This window comes from Nasonia vitripennis (assembly GCF_009193385.2).
Source record: "Nasonia vitripennis strain AsymCx chromosome 1 unlocalized genomic scaffold, Nvit_psr_1.1 chr1_random0002, whole genome shotgun sequence".
NCBI classification, from domain to species: domain Eukaryota; kingdom Metazoa; phylum Arthropoda; class Insecta; order Hymenoptera; family Pteromalidae; genus Nasonia; species Nasonia vitripennis.
Genome location: NW_022279588.1, coordinates 5,015,992 through 5,033,515, shown reverse-complemented (window position 1 = coordinate 5,033,515; position 17,524 = coordinate 5,015,992). Strand labels below are relative to the sequence as shown.

General features: G+C 39.5%; 2 protein-coding genes across 3 annotated transcripts; both read left to right on the top strand.

The window, feature by feature from the left end:
* Positions 1-4,638: 4,638 nt before the first annotated feature.
* On the top strand, positions 4,639-15,238 carry LOC100678453. Of its 2 annotated transcripts, XM_032601224.1 has the most exons (6): positions 4,662-4,839; positions 5,166-5,315; positions 13,784-14,153; positions 14,435-14,573; positions 14,670-14,837; positions 14,926-15,238. In XM_032601224.1, exons 3-6 carry the CDS (start codon positions 14,110-14,112, stop codon positions 14,989-14,991), a joined length of 417 nt encoding a protein of 138 aa, XP_032457115.1. In that variant the 5' UTR covers positions 4,662-4,839; positions 5,166-5,315; positions 13,784-14,109; the 3' UTR covers positions 14,992-15,238. The 2 variants fall into 2 exon arrangements, with proteins under 2 accessions (XP_031779654.1, XP_032457115.1); XM_031923794.2 differs by having other exon boundaries at positions 4,639-5,315.
* LOC107981389 (uncharacterized protein K02A2.6-like) lies at positions 8,528-9,046 on the top strand. The gene has a single exon (XM_016987232.1). The coding sequence runs from the start codon at positions 8,528-8,530 to the stop codon at positions 9,044-9,046; it is 519 nt and encodes a 172-aa protein (XP_016842721.1).
* Positions 15,239-17,524: the final 2,286 nt, after the last annotated feature.

Genomic DNA, 17,524 nt, shown 5'->3' with positions numbered 1-17,524 from the left:
ATTTTTTACAAAAATCACCGAGTGAGGGACGATTTTTACAAGCTACTCTAAACCTAGATTTATGAAATGTATAAATTTGATAATGAATTAAAAAGTTGTATTTCCAGTAAATTGAATCAAATAATAACTTTTTTGAAGTTTCTATTGTAAAAGAAGTATAAAATAGATGATGTCGAATCTCATTTTACGCAAACCAAAGTTTTTAACTAATTTGATGAAATAAAAGGTCACTCGACTAATAAAGTCTATTAAGCCTATTCCCAAAAATACTTGCTGTGCAGAACAAAGGACTCGTTGAACTTTTTGTATATAATTTTTGGGATTTTTAGGCTTTCCCAATGTTACAATTTTATTATTGAAATAGAGGAATATATGTCAAACGCTTTCATCTCTCCAAGCTCATAGGCAAGCCTGCAAGGCAACTGTTGGTATGATTTCTTGCATATATTTGATTAATTTTCATTACGTACAATGTGAATTTCATACTAAAATATGTAAATACGTTTTAATAATTAAATATTTGTTGCAGTAGGTGGATTGCAGCATTTGATTCAGTAGCTGGATTTGTTAAAATAATCGCTATATTATCCAGTACATTAAATAGATCTGTTAAAAATAAAGTAATATGGATACCAGTTTTAGTAGTGATAGCGAGAAAGAAGTAAAACGCGTAAGAAAACGATATAAAACAGCTCTTCGTGCAGATTATAAAGAATCTCATGTAAGTGAGCAGACTCACTACAATTGGACAACGTTACTGCAATGTAAAAATAATACTGAGTCGACTGCAATGAAAGATTCAAGTAAGTTTGCTTCTTATAAAAATGTACAACAATAAGCCATGATACAGCCATGATAAATATATTGCAAATAAATATATCTTTTTATAATATAGCTTCCAGTAGCAGTAGCTCAAACGGCAATAATTTTGATCGTCAATTAGACATCAGTGATTTAAATCTATCAAATTCTGAAAATAGTCCAAATCAAGAAAATAATTTGACAGCTACTGAACATCAATCTAATGAATCATTTGTACACAACGTCGATAACATCCCAACTATTCATGATGATAACATTACAGTTCATTATGATAGCAATGGTGAAAATAACGATAATAATTACGAAGTTAACATTGAAGATTTAGCCGAAGCGGAAAATAATTTTCAAAATTTAGATGTTGAAAATAATGACAGTTATAGTGACTCCGATAATGATAGTGATAGTAATAGTAGCAATAGTAATTTTGAACATAATACAAAAAAGGACTCTATTTTGGATCGTTTGATATTTGAAAAATCAAACCTACTAGTACGCGATGTTGTAACTATGACCGCCGCATTTAGCTTAAGATACAATCTTTCAGAATAAGGTCGTTTGTACTTAATAGATATGTTTAAAATATGTGCTGGACCTACATTTGACGACACTAGTATATCAAAATACATAATGGAATAAGTTGTTCCAAATCACTATGAACACATTCATTACTATTACTATTGCAAAGCGTGTCATAAAAAAATGTTGTATTCAATGGCTGCAGTCGATAAGTTGAAAACTCGAAATTTCGTATGCGAAAAATGTAAAGTAACGAATACTTTGAACAAGATGTCTCCAAATTATTTTATGACAATTGATTTAGCTCATCAATTGGAACGGGTGTTATCAAACACTAGGCTATTAAATGATATTTTACGCAATCTATCCCTTCGAAACGACACTCAACGGTGGAGAAATTTAGCGAGAAATCCTCAAAGATAAAAATAGAAAATTTTTGATTCTATTGAATTTTAGTACTGATGGTGCTCCGTTAACAAAAAGTGGTAAAAACGTATTCTGGCCATTGCAAGTAACTATAAATAGCTTATCTCCTAAATTGAGTTATAAAAACATTTTGCTGGCTGGAATGTTAATTGTAAAAAGGGAGCCAAACCCCGATTTAATGAATCTTTATATGTATGTCTAAATTTGTGGATCAAATTAACTTATTATATAAGCATGGAATAACAATAACAAAAGATGACACCGATATAACGTTCAGATTTATCACTCACAATTGTTTAGTCGACTCTGTCTGCCGTCCTGTAGCACAGAACAGACTCCAGTTTAATGGCTACAGCGGTTGCAGTTGGTGTTACCAACTAGGTCAATATTTGCTGTCAATAGGAATCAGATACACTGCTGCTCAACCAAGCCACCGTTTAAGGACAAAAGAAAGTCATTTGGCTGATCTGACTTTAGCTTTAGAAAATAATAAAACAATAAGAGGAGTAAAAGGAGATTCCGAATTCAGGAATCTACCATATTTTGACATTATCTGGTACTTTTCTTACGAATATATGCACGGATTACTTCTTGGAGTGACCCACCCAATATTAAATGAGTGGAAAAGTGGCAATTCACCATTTAAAATAAAAAAGAATATGATTGAGATGATCGAGAAACGATTTTTGACCATTACACCTAATAAAGAAATTCACCGACTTCCAAGGTCAGGGATAATTGTTGGTTCCAGCAAAGCAAAAGCTAGTGAACTACGTTAATGGCTTCTTTGTTACAATTTACCCTGTTTATCAGGAACTTGGCAACCAGAAGCTTTGGATCATTATTCTTTATTGGTAAAATCATCGTACACTCTTTTAAAATCACAAATTACAGAAGATGAATTAAAAATTTGTGAAAATGATTTACTGACATTTGTAGTGCACTATAAAATGTATTATGGAGAAACATCCATGACTTTCAACATTCACACGATTCTCCATATTTGTAAATCCATTAGAAAAACGGGATTATTATGTACAAATTCAGCTTTTCCGTTCGAAAGCAACATCTACACCTTAAAAACTTTTGTTAATGGACCAAAAGGTATGGACAGGCAAATGGCTCGTAAAATCCTTCAAACTTTGATGTTTAAGACTGGTGACATTACATCTAATTCTGAAAAAAGTAAGGATTTCTGTGATAATTTATTTAATCCACAAAGATTAAAAAAAAAATTATGATATTGGTAAAGTGGGTGAGAATGTAGAAAAAGTTACGTACGTAGGAAAGGGTACGCGAGTATATAATGTACATGATTTTCCGAATTGTATTGCATACAAAAAATTTTTAATGGTTCGGTCTATCACAGTACGAAGTACAAGCGACCCAATAAAACAAATGATACTATAGTTCAACTCAACGATGAACGTTTTGCTACTATTCTACGCTTATTAAAGTCCCTAGATGATAGACGATGTTATTTAGAATTGTCAATATTTAAGTTAGCACATACAAATCCATTCAATGGCATTGATCACATAAAAGAAGTAAACATGACTGAAGCTGGGAATGACAACATCTTCGTTATATTACCTCTTAGTACAATAAAAAATAAAGCAATACTTATTGACGTAAACTCTAAAAAATTCTTATGTACTTTACCGAATAATATTGAAATACAATGAAAATTGACAATAGAAACTGTGCCATAATTATAACAACGTTTAAATTGTTGCATTTTGATGTGTCAAAAATTCATGATGTAGTTTTATGTAAATATTAAGTTAACTGTATTATGTATAGTAATATGCTCATGGGAACAAATTATGTAAATAATATTTATATGGTCTGAAATATAAATAAGTGATAATAAATCTATGATCAGTTTCAACAACTGCTGTATATATTCAAAATAATAGAAACCAGTAGTATTGAATGTGGATTAAAAATAATTAAGTCTAAATCTTAAAAATAATACATAATTTAAAAGGGAAAAAATAGATAAAAGTAGATCCGAGTTCAATACCCTTTTTAGGTATTAAAATTGATTAATTAAAAGGGCTTAATAAAAACGTATTAAGTGTCCTTACATAGTAGATTAAAAGGTATTAAATTGTATGTCATTGAAGTAGATAAAAGTAGTTTTGATTTTAATGCTTGTTTTATGCATTAAAGGCGATGAACACTAGAAGTTCAAAATTTGGATAAAAAAGAATTAAATGTTAATAATTAAATAGCATATTAAAAGGGATTCATTTGTTTGTAATTAAAATAGTTTAAAACAGTTTTAACTTCAATGACAGCTTTCTGTATTAAAAGAGATTTAAATAAACAGTATCAAATTTGGATACAATATGATTGAATGTATACACCAAAATGGCGATTTAAAAAGCATTAAAGTTTGCGTAATTGAATATGATTAAACTGTATTTAATTGTAATACTTAATTTGTGTATTGAAAGACATTCATCTTTTTTGGGAATTAAATGTTATTAATATTATTAAAAAACAATACTTAAATTGGAAATTAAAATGGATTAGAATTGAAATAAATTAAATCTGATTATGAACATAGTGATGTTAATTTTGATTTGTCTATTTATCGTCCGATGCAAGAAATTTACGTTTTCAAAAAAGAATCGATAAGTGTAGATTGTCGCAATAATAATAATTGCGTTTTACTAAAGGACGATACATACTTTCTTTGCCACTATTTTATGAAAGACGAGAACAACCAACTCCAAATTATTGGAAATAATTTACAAGTTGTAGAACACTTTCACAAAGATAATTTTAAAGACATATCAGATCTATTACATATCAAAATAGTTAAAGAAAGTGCACATGCGCAGTTTATACCTTATCTAGCAGAATCTATTGTAGCAAAAGTGTGTAAATTTCGTTTGAAAGATAGAAATCCTTTTGTAGTCATACCACTTATTCATACGTATCAAAAAAATAGAAAAAAGAAAAAAAATAATTACGAAAGTTGCTATTGTCTGAATGTTTAACCTATTTCGTATATAGTCATTGATAAATTATTAGCATCCTATAAAAGATGAATACGCTTTATATGTACATTGTACAATGATTGAAATTTGATTTATATGTAGCTTAAATTACTTACCTTAAAACGGCCATTTTGTCAAAGTAGCATATCATTAACCATGTATTGTTATATTATTTAAAACCATAAGTTAACTACACAAAAATAATGTTACAATTAAAAGTGTTTAAAAATATTAAACTACGTTGATTGTGAAATTTAATTCAAAGCTTCACTGTTGAAAAAAATGATTTAATTTATAAGTATAAAGTATAAAGCTTTGCATTAAATTGTTAATATTACAATTGCAATATTTAATCGTTAATTTTCAATATTTCTATACGGATAAACAAAGAAAATTGACTTGTAACAGTATCAGACAAGAAAATTGAATTGTAACAGCATCAGTTTCTGAATATTGGTAGATACGACTAGCCATCTAGCGGATTATGTTATGTACAGGCGCAAGGAAAACTTGTGTAAAATTAATGCAAATATGACAATGGTACGACATCTGTAGTCTTGTAACTTTAGTTTTCACTTAAAATTTTTCGTTTAAAATGTTTATGGCGATATTTATATAACTTTCTAAGTAATATAATGCATTGCGAGAGAACGATTAAATTAGTAAATAAGTAATACAGTTGTACTATAAAAAGTTGCATGTATCTAGTGACACGATAAAGTAATTACATTTGTAGAATATTTAAAAAATAAATATTTATCTTCATTACAGGATAGTGAAATATAAGTAGCATGATTAATTAATTTGTTTTTTTTTTATATAAATGTAGCAACGTTACAACAACGTTGCATCATTATTGTTTAATCAACGTTTATATAACGTTGGATGTTGGTCTATTCGTGTAACCTTTTAAAATAATATATGCATTTGCAACGTTAAAACAACGTTGGAACAACGTTGATGCAAGTTGCGTGAACTATTTAGGTAAAAATTTAACAACGTTGAAACAGCGTTAGACATACGTATTTGCAACGTTTAAACAAAAAAGAATTTATTTACTTTTAGTAATGTATTTTTACAAAATATAACTAAGTACGATAGTAGTTAGTAGTTATATTTTGTATAATCCCAATGTTTTGATTAAATACATTATTTATGAACACAAACAAAAATCTTATTGTTAGTTTCATATTTAATATATTTATCTAATATAACACATAAATTGTATTTTAAAATAATAACGAAATTGATATATATATATATATATATTCGAATTCGGTAATAGGATAACACATGCGAATTCGGTAATAGGAAAGAGAGAGAGAGAGAGAGAGAGAGAGAGAGAGAGAGAGAGAGAGAGAGAGAGAGAGAGAGAGAGAGAGAGAGCGTGGGCTAATCCTTCAGGTGCGCGCTCAGATAGCTCTCGGCTCTGAAATCGTAAACACGTGATATTCACGACTTCGCTCGTCCTGACTAGCGGTCCAGCGCAGCGTCTGAGTTTTTGCAGTCTGTCCGGGATCAAGAGCGTCGTCGACGAGATTGAGAAGGTTTGTGAGACGCGCAGTGTATGAGATTGAGTGAATGCGAGAGTGTATCATCCGTGCGAGGGTGATTCGGCGTGCGCGACCTTCTCGCGATAATCGCGTACACGGATATGATTATCCTAGCGTCGCGGCGGGTCGCAAAGTTATTATTTTACGTGCTTTTTTGTTATTTCTCAACCTCGCTCGTGACGACCTTAAATTGATATCTCTCAATATAAGGTCTGAACGCAAAATAAAGACGAGTCGCGCTGGTGGGTACAAGTGGGCATCGGAGGATTCAGAGTAAGGGCTCTCTACGACCCAGATGCTACTATGACAATGATGGGGTCGTTAGGACTTCAGATCGCTAGCGCCTGCGGTCGACCTTTGCGACAACGCGATGGCCGCCAAGCACAGTGTGCAAATGGCCAGACATCGCCGATCGTAGGATTCGTAGAAATGCCATTTGAAGTCGCGGGTGTACAACGCGACGCAACGGTGGCGATCATGCCCGAAGCGACTAACGAATGTTTGGTTGGGACAAACTTCGGACGCCTGTTCGGCGCAATTCACGATCCAAATGAAAACGTCCTGTATCTGAAGAAGGAGCAAAAGATTGTTCAACTTCAGGTAACTACGATAGCTACAGCAGGGGTAATAGATATCCCCGCTGTTGGACTCGTGTACGTCAGTGACGACGAGCACGCGCAGATTCACAGAATGCTGGACAGCATCCTGCGTAAATCCAACCGTACGATCGAACGGACGCAGTTTATTGAACACGGGATAGACGTTGGATCGGCCAGGCGATAAAACAGAAGTATTATCTCGTCTCACCAAATATGAAGGAGGAGATGTATCAACAAGTACAAGAGTTGCTGACAGTGCTTGGTCAAGCCCGGTAGTGATGGCGCACAAAGCAAATGGGCAATATCGTTTTTGCGTTGACTTCCGGAAAGTTAATGCGCTGTCAAAGGCTGACGCATATCCATTGCCTAACATGGATGATATCCTTCGTAAACTGCAGAAAGCGAAGTACATATCGACGTTGGACCTTAGCATCGCGTACTATCAAATACCGTTAAAACCGGAGGCGAGACCTCTGACGGCCATTACAGTTCAAGGGCTAGGCTTATTCTAATTCACGCGTATGCCGTTTGGTTTAGCCTACGCTGGAGCGACCTTCCAGCAAATGATCGACGAAGTGATCAGCCCATTGTGGCGTATCCAGCGCCGAAAAACCTAAAACAGCTGAGACGTTTCTTAGGAATGGCGTCGTGGTATCGTAAATTCTTGCAAGAATTCGGGATCGTCGCTGAACCGCTCCATCGCTTGACGAAGAAAGGCAGAAAATACGAGTAAGGGACAGAACAGCAAGACGCTTTACAACAAGTGAAAGCCCAGATTTCGAATCACAGTTCGTGTTGCAGACGGACGCCAGTGACACCGGTCTCGGCGCGGTACTTTTCCAAGTAAGCAACGGAGAAGAGCGGGTTTCGGAATTCGCTAGCCGCACAATGTCGGAAGCCGAAAGAAACTACAGTGTCACAGAGAGAGAATGTCTCGCTGTCATCTGGGCTATACGGAAGTTCAGACCTTATATTGAGGGACATCAATTTGAGGTCGTCACGGACCACAGTAGTTTGCGGTGGCTATGCAACTTGCATAATCTCACCGGACGCCTAGCAAAATGGTTGCTAGAAATGCAGGGCCACGTCTACACTGTGGAGCATAGAAGATGCCTGCTGAACGCCGTACCAGACGCATTGTCGCGTTTGTACGAAGAAAACGCAGTACCAGCCGAGGCAGTCGGATGGGTAAGCAAAACCCAGGACAAATAGTACTGCGAAAAGGACCGTGAGATACAGATAAATCCGAACAAAGATCCTCTGTGAAAAATGTATGGCGGGCAGCTGTACTACTTCTGCCTAGATGAGAAATTGCCAGCGTCTATGAATGACGATACGGCATGGAAAATCGTCGTGCCAAAAGAAAAGCGAGCAGAGATCTTGCGAGAGTGTCACGACAAGCCATCAGCCGGTCACCAGAGGCGTGCGAAAACTTGTGCGCGCGTCGCAATGTACTATTACTGGCCCGGTATATACACCGACTTCGCTGACTGTGTTTGACGATGCTTCGTTTGTCAGCAATGCAAAGTCGAGCAGGGCTCGCAAAGCGGCCTGATGGGAAAACGAGTGATTACTCGCCTGTGGCAGATGATAGCAGGAGATGTTATGGGGCGGAAAACCAAAGACCGCTCGAGGAAACAAATACATTCTCATATTCGAAGACTTGTTCACCCGTTGGATAGAGTGCATTCCGATTGAGCGGACGAACGCGAAGACAATCCTGCAGCATCTCAGAGAGCAAGTCTTCTTGCGGTACGGTGCGCCAGAGGTATTCCTGTCGGACAATGGCAGAGAGTTCAAAAATAAGGCCATTGATCAATACCTCAGGGAACAAAGCGTGAGACACGAGTTGACGCCACCTTATCACCCCCAGGCGAACCCAGTAGAGAGGGTAAACCGCACCATTAATAACATGGTACACGCGCTGATTGAGGAGAACCATAATACATGGGACGAGCGATTGAGCGACATCGCATTCAGGTATAATACCGTACCTCATTCCTCGACGGGCGTGAGTCCAGCCATATTAATGTATGGGACTCAGCCGAGGAAACCATCTGCAGCGAAGCAGGACGCCGCCGCAGAAAAAGAGTTGCAGCAACGCGCGATCGATGCATGACATGATCGCATGTGGGATTGATCCCAGCTGCGCGAGCAAGCGTCGCAGAGAACGCAGAACGCGCGAGATTGCCAGAAGCGCTACTATAACGCCAAGCGTAAACCGGTGTCATACAAAGTCGGAGACTTTGTGATGAGGCGAAATCACGTGATGTCTTCTGGAGCGGACCTACGCTCCCCGAAGTTAGCACCACCATATATTGGGCCGTATAAAATAGTAGGAATACGCAGCACCAATACTTATCGACTTGTCGATGAGATGGGCTAGCAAGTAGATCTTGCACCAGCCGCGCAGCTGAAGTCATTCTATTCGTCAGCGACGGACAAAGAGTCGCAGAAGAGCGAAGAAGATAGCGACGCTCAACCTCCGAGGGACGCGAGCGTAGACGCGGGTGCTAGTGAAGCACCGTTATGAAGCGATCAAAACTCTGTCTGTGAACAAAGTGATATTGCGTCCGAAGCGAGCGAAATCGCCGACCGTCCGTAACGAACAGACGCGCGTAGTCAGAATAAACCCTGCGATCAAGAAGAGAGGCGGGCCAAGGAAAAAGGTGCACGAAGCTGGTGAAGGCGCTGAAAGCGTCGCTGGATACACGTCGGCTAGAAGGCGAGGCATACCGGCTGTATACGCAGTCGGTGCGCAAGCACGGCGACGCCTTTTGCCGATGTGCCGGCAAATGGTCGCACTTGCTCGAGGAGGGGAGAGCGGCATTCAACGTCGCTGAGGACGCGCGATGCAAAGTTGCGGAGCGCAGAAAGCGCGAGGATTGCGAACGCCAGCTAGCAGAGGGGCGACGTAAGCGCGCCAAAGCCAAGCGGGAAGTCGCCGAGGCGCGCGCTGATTCCAGGCGCCAGGGCGATCCAACATGCCAGAATCAGAGAGGTGTCCACGCGCGAAGAGCGCGGTGCGCGCGTCAACGCCTGGCGCGACAGAGAGGACGAACCAGAAGTCCGGCTATGTCTGCGGGCATTCGAATTTGTCGCGCAGCAACAAGTGGCACTCACCCTCTTTATCGAGTTTTCTAAGGGTTATAGGGTGGCGCTACTCAGTATCTCTACCGTTGACTAGACTTCTCTTCGTTGTAGTCATCTCTATGCAACTTTTCGCGGACCCACGCCTGAACTCCAGGCAAACCTTGAATCCGTCTCGTTCTTAGGTTTTTGTGACGCGAGCTTGACTTACTTGCCCCTGGTCGTAAGGAGTCCAAACGTCTTGCTGAGGTCTAACGTTGGTACGTCTCTCGTTATCTGCAGTTCGCGGAGATGAACGTCCATGTTGGGTAATGAAGAGGCGTAATAGCCCCAGAAGTGCGTTGAATCTCGGACGCTAACGCAGAAATTGACGCTTTTCTTTTCGCGCATTCTTGCGTCCTCATTGTGCTCAAGCGTCATGGTACCACTTTTCTCAGCGCTGGACGCTCGTTCTACGGACGAAGCTAGCAGATTTAAACTCTTACACCTCTGACCTTTCTACGGTCTTAATCCGCCTTGTGTCCGAATTGCTCGCGCTGTTCATTAGAAGGTGTAAGGTCTTGTAGGACTATCAGACTACGGTGCGTCTCCTTTCCTGGACTCGCTCAAAGCGCGAGCTCGTCCTCGTGTCTGATGACCCCTGGGGTAAGGATGTTCTATCCCGAGGTAAACTTTCTGGTAGCTCTACACGAGCTTGCGCCGTCTCAGTGCGTCGAGACAGGCGCAGGAAGGACTTTGAGGTCTAGGCTGTCAAGTCTAACTCCTTAATGCTCTCGTAATCAGACCTCCTGCACCGTTTAGTGTTCTGTGTCTGTAAAGTTCTTGTTTAGCAATGCGTCAATCGTCCACAGGTCCAGCACTCGAGCCTTTTACGCGCTCTTTTGGACATGTGCTTGACTGCATTATCTGGCTCAAAGCAATTTCCCCTTTCATGCGTCCGTGACTTGCATATCCAGCATCTCTTCTCAAGTTCGCATGCACGCTTTGGTGCGCCGATGGTCGTCTTGTTCGCTTGATCGACCTTCGCGCTATGCTGGTTTTTTCTCTTATGCGATTGGCCATTTTGCACTCTTGGCTTCTGCTTTTCGTGGGGCAAGTGGCATTTCTGGACTGCGGGTTTTCGTTCACTTATGCGCCTTCGCTTGACTCGCTCGACGAGGTGTGGTCCATTGGACAAAGGAATGCTTTTCCTCGCTTCCTCTTTGCTCTGACCTTTGGGGCGCTTACGCGGGCTATTGCGTCGTACTTCATTTATTTGCTTGGTTTTGCTTTTCTGCAAAGTACTGGACGCTGATGCGGTCTTCTGCTTTGGCCTAGCCCTTGGCGTGCGTCTTTGCTCTGCGCCGGCGAGTGGACTTCTCGTCTGACTCGCCTCTGGCTTCTCGAGACGTTTTACCTTCTCTTCTAACTCTCGTAACTGGTGACGCATTCTCCGCATTTCCTCTAGAAGTCGCGTGTACGTGAGGGTCTTAGAGTCTTCCTTACGCAACTCATTGCATGACGAACAAAGCTCCGAAGTCCTCTGTGACTCTGTGTCTAAACTGAGCTCTTCATTGAGAGATATTTCGCTATCCAGCGTTGGTGACGTCTCGCTCATCGTTGAGGTTATGACAGCGTTTTCACTTGTTTTTTTCTTCTCATCGACCGTCGGATGATGAGAGTCCTCCCTCCCCCAAACGCTGTCTATACTCGACGTAACTGTCTCACAGTTCTCGGCTGGTCTTGGATCTCGGCTGCTTTCTTCAAAGGTCTGTGCGCACTCTTCGTCGGCACCGTCGAATCCGCTATCCTGTGCAATTCGTACCACAACTGTTTTGTAGATACTCGGCAACGCGATTTCTAAAAACGTAAACAGCCTTACGTTTTTCTCGTCTTGAATGACGTCTCTGCCAAGTTCATCAGCGGTGACGAAATCTTTTTCGATATGGTCGCCTACCAGCCGTGTCTTCAGACGCCGTACATTGCTCCTATAGTCGTCTGAGATCTTTAATATCAGCATTTCCAGGACGCGATTAACTTCCTCTCTTAAAAGCTTCAGCACCCATTTGTTGACTTCAGTCTCTACCATAGACTGCGGTGTGCTGAAATCAATCTGCGTTTCGACTGAGCAGTTCCCTGCATCGCACAGCGCAACTGTACTATTGGATGTGCCTCGCCAGCGTCATCACTGGCTCCTAACACTGAGCACTTTGAGCGTCCTGAGGCTTCTTTGGACGTATGCTCTATGAACGCCACGCGCAACCCTTCTCATTTGGTGCGCGCTTTCCCTGCTGACATACAAAGGGATGGCACAAAATCTGCTGGCACGTACTCGCCTAATAACTATCTTTGTAGTCGTCCAGCTTGGTCGAAACGTCTGCAGTCCTGACGCAACTTTAACGACTCTAGCGTTATCTTGCGTTCGTCGCTGCTCAGACTCGCGCACCATTTTTGGTGCCTTTCTCTAAACCTGCCGTCATCTTTATTCTTGGCCATGATATATGCTTGTCCGTGCTTTTTATTGCCGCGTATCTTGCGCGCGATATCGCTAACAACGTTGTGGCAGCTCGCGAAACCGTCACACTTATACACACACTAGAGATAGCTCCTAGGTTGTATTTTCGTTGCTACAACGTAAGCTACGAAGTTGCAACCTGTCTACACGCACGCATACACTCGTCGACGTGTCGATGTAGCGTGAATTCCGAAATTTAGTTTAAAAAAAAAGACTTTCTCACGCGAAAGTAACGCTAACTTTCGTTAATTACGATAAACAAAACACAAACCGAATCAACGTGAGAAAAACGTCAGAGAAGCTTGTCTTACTCTTGACGCGCGCACACTCTGCACTTTAGTGCTACAGGCATATACACACTCACTCAAATTACTTTCGCGAAAACCCGAGAAAAATAAAATTGTTTGAGTCGTGGTCAAATCCGTACACGAGTACGATTCTTGCGCGTATTGTATCGCGGTCGTCGTGTCTTACTCACACACATGCTCGCCTGCGCAGCTGTGCGCTCTTCTATCGAAATCTTGATTTTTGAGTCTTTGGACGCCAGTTTGAATCCTGGACTCGCGTTCGATTTCTGTGCGTGCATATTGGTGTGCTTCGCTTCGTCTTGTGCCTACGCTTTAGAGCCGCAATGTGTGCGTGCGTATCGGTGTTTTATTTTATCCTGATTGTTTTACGTGAATTTACTATTATTATTGATTTTCCTTACTGATTTTACTTCGGATTTAATTATATTTTCATGTTAACTTTGCCTTACGTTGTCGTTCCTTATTCTTATTTATTCAATTAATTATTGAATTTGTCAAGTTTTCTATATCTTATTATACGCTGTATTCTAGTAGGAAGGGTATCTATTGATTGATTTTATAATAACTAATCTTATTTGTTTTTAATATATCGAAAATGCGAAAGGAAATGAGCATTTACACCTTTCCCCTAGGATGAGCGTTCTGAGGTGAGACTCTGACGCTCACAATCAATTTTTGTGAATTTCATTTCTTAATCTGCGACGGGGTGACCGCCGAGGTAAAAATCTCTCTCTCTCTCTCTCTCTCTCTCTCTCTCTCTCTCTGCGCTGGGTTCCCCCTCCTATATAAATGCTCTACCTACTACTGCTAACACCTATATAAATATAGGGGGAGCCCGGGTCGACTACGAATCATCGGTGTGTAATCTGGGTTTGGTGCTAGACTCTAAACTCACGTGGAAAGAGCACGTTACACAAGTTTGTAAACGTGCTCACTCTTTAATGTACCGTCTCTATTTTTTTAGGAAGAGCACTAACCTCAGGTTGCGCCAACACTTGGTGCAAGCACTCCTATTTCCCATCATCGATTACTGTTCACTGGCTTACTGTGACCTGACACAGGAACTTGACTTGAGACTGCAGAGGCTTGTCAACACGGGGATCCGTTATATCTACGGTGTAAGGAGGGACGAGCACATCTCCCCTTATAGGCGTGAGTTGCAATGGCTCACCACCGCCGGACGTAGGAAATATTTCATGGCCTGTTTTCTGCGGAAAATGTTCAACACCTCCGTACCTATCTACCTATTAGCCTATTTTGATTTCCACGTCGCGCTCAGGCCTGTAAGGGATGAGGTGGCCCCCCTGGACATCCCGTCCTTCAGAACGGAGACGGTGAGGAACTCATTTTTCATCAGTGCTTCCTGGCTCTGAAACAGCCTACCATCTCACCTTCGCAACACACTATCCATATCACACTTTAAACAAACAGCTAAATCATATTTCTTTAAATTGGAAAACACACAAACATGACAAAAACATACACACCCATCCATCTCATTTCATCACATTCCATTTACTCTTCACACTATCACTTCTTACAAAACAATTGTTGATCTTATCCTTTTTTCCTTATATTTCAAATTTCCTTCTTTCTTTTCTTAAATTTTGCCCAGGATTCCTTGTATAGCGGGTAAGCAACCCACTTGGTGTCATCGGCCTTGTCCAGAGATTGATATGCTTTGTGTAGTATGTCACCAAACTCAATCGAAGGCAACTAGAGTGAGAGTTCATCCCACTCACTCAGGAAATAGGGTGAGCAGTGCTACTATTTCTTTTTATTTTCTCCTGTTATTCCATATTTCATAATAGTTTAGTAATCCTTTTATATATATTTTTGTTTTGTTTCAGTATTTTTATCCTATTATGCGTGCCGTCGGACGGTTGTTCTCCACAAATCTTTGGGTTCCATGCCATATACCCTGTATCGACTGCCCAAATAAAAGACATGGAAAGTGCGGTATTTGTGGTTTAGCTTCGGATCAGACCTTTCAGAAAATCAGATGGGAGAATTATCGCGTAAGTTAACTCTACAATTTTTGTTATCCTTCTTTCGATGAAATTCTTCTTTTGACTAATTTTTAATTATTTTCTTTTGTTTGTTTAGCGCTGGATTCCAAGTTTTGAGTTTGTAGAGCAGCCATACTTCTTTCGAGATAATCTCGTACAATAGCGCCGTAGACAATCGGCCTCGGGTTCTTTCGTTGCTGCCGGATCGGGTCAATCTTGCCAGCATCGTTGCCCATTTTATTTACGTGATGATAACCTTGATTTGGTGTTAAAAGGAAAAATTTTGTTCTCTGTCCGTGCGCTTTATGGTTTTAATATATATTAGTGCAATTGCGGCACGCGATATATTGTATTTCAATTTCACTATACTCCAATATAATTATAATAAAATAATATTGAAACTTTTCTCCATACATGTATTTTGTACTTTTCGTGGCTTTCGTCGGTCCTTTGGCTTATCTCCTTACTTAATTGTCCTTATTCTAGTCATATTGTAATTAAAAGTAAAACCCTTTTTTGTAAAATTTTTCTTAATAACAATCTTTTGTTTTATTTTTATTATCTTTTTTTAAATAGTTTTACTAAATACTGATTCTCGCTTAACTATGCCTATCAGTGACATATGTATGATGTACATATCATTGCCACCGGGGCGTAAGCGCATATCTCTACATAATCGCCATCAGGGCGTTAGCATTTATGTATAGTATCGCTATGAAGGTGCTACTGAGCTCCTTGATCTACTCTTACAGATCACAGTGTATCTTGAGATGAGTTCACCTTTTGATTATATTTTTTTCTTATTAAGCTTAGTTGCTTTAAACGTAGATTTTACCAGTTACTTTGCTACTACTTTTCCTTTTTTCTGAAATCTTTATCTCGCTTGTTTAATCGATTATTGCTGATACTGTAATTATGCATTATGTTAATTTGAATAGAATAAAATAGGATCATACTTTATACTTAAACTATATTTAACATATATCATTTAATTAATTTAGACTTAAGTCTTTTCTAGTTCAATGTGTGATATACGTACGCGATTCATATGCACTACTTTATACTTATTAATTTTTAGTTGTATCTTAATATTACCATTACGCAGTGTATCTATGACTAAATAGGGACCTTTGTACTAGTCTTTTAGCTTATGAATTTTTCCTCCTTTGAGTAGCCAAATTTAATCGCCAACCTTAAAATCTTGTGGATTAGCACTTCTGTCATAATAATATTTTGCACGCCATTTGGCTGCTATTAATTTTTCTCGCGCAATTTCTTGAATGTTATTCAATCTTGTTGTTAATTCGATAATATCATCGGCATAAGTCGGAAGTCTGTCCTCTGTTTCGAGTGAGTCTCTCGACGGGAAGCGAGCCAATCTTCCGAAAACTAACTCGTAGGGCGTGTGCTGTGTCGTTTCGTGTACGGATGTATTATACGAAAAAGCAGCCATTTCTAGCCACTAGTCCCATTGTTCGTCTTGCGAGATAAATTGTTTCAAATATTCGCTTAGTACATGGTGACTTCTCTTAAGAGAGCCGTTTGACTGTGAGTGAAAGGCGGTCGTCTTAAATTGCGTTATTCTGAATCTTTTTGCTACTCGTTTCATTAGACTGCTCAAGAAGTTTGTACCTATCAGTCAAAATCGCGATAGAAGCGCCAAAAGTGCAGATAAAACGTTTTATTAGCGCATCGGTGACCGATCGCGCCGTGGCGTCCTTAAGTGCATTAGTGAGTGAGTATTTAGTCAAACAGCATTGTATTGTTAATATGTTCGTGAAAACGGACCAACCAGGACGAGGGCGACCTTTTCAAAGGGTTGAACAGCGTATTTGTGATAACCATATTTCTTTAATTGACACGGCAAACATTTTTGAATATACATCTGTATATTGATTCTCATATTTTCCCAGTAGAAATTTTGTTTGATGCGCTTATAAGTTTTATTCACACCCTTATGTCCGCCGATAGCAGAATAATGAGACTCTTCTATAATCTTTGCGCGCTCGCTTAAACTTGGATAAGTAATAGTACCTTAACAAATTATTATTTTAACTTACGATCCCCTTAGAGTGCTTCGAATCTTATCAATCACATCGTCTCATCGTACATTTTTAATCGAGACACTTTTTGCAAGACTAATCGATTTGATTTGTCCTTTTAAGATAAATGATTTTAATTGTTTTAAACCGGAAACTAAATTCTCTGTGATTTTCGAGATACTCTCGCGTTCAAGTCCCCGTAAAATTATGATAAAATGTCGTTTGTTGCTTTTCGGCATTATTCTTAACTCTCCCGCAGTCAATTCGTGTAATCGCAGTACTTCCTTGCGACTCTCTAGAAGTCGTGCTCCTTCGTCGCAGGGCTGATGCATGAAGGATAAAAAATATAAATAATTATCCTTGGGCATCGACAGCTGCTTTCGGATCTCAGCAAACATTTTGTCATAACTTTTATAACGCTTTTGTGTATTTGGATTTATAACAGAATCGTTGTCTTCATGATTAATCGTGGTTTCTTGATCTTGATCACTGACATTATGTGTACCAATATAGCCGAGATTAATTGTTTGTAACGAACTTTGATTGCTAACAGATAATTCATAAGTTTTTTTTGTTCGTTCGGGTCTCGACGTGTTTCGCAATAGTCTTATTAGTAGATGCGCTATCATTTTCTTCTGATCTCTCCTTCCCCCT

Bases quoted from the DNA above. Each gene is read 5' to 3' on its own strand.
- LOC107981389 (XM_016987232.1), top strand. From the start codon at position 8,528: ATGTTATGGGGCGGAAAACCAAAGACCGCTCGAGGAAACAAATACATT.
- LOC100678453 (XM_031923794.2), top strand. From the start codon at position 14,110: ATGAGGTGGCCCCCCTGGACATCCCGTCCTTCAGAACGGAGACG. The intron at 14,154-14,434 runs GTGAGGAACTCA...AATTTTGCCCAG, and splicing joins CGTCCTTCAGAACGGAGACG to GATTCCTTGTATAGCGGGTA. The intron at 14,838-14,925 runs GTAAGTTAACTC...TTGTTTGTTTAG, and splicing joins TCAGATGGGAGAATTATCGC to CGCTGGATTCCAAGTTTTGA.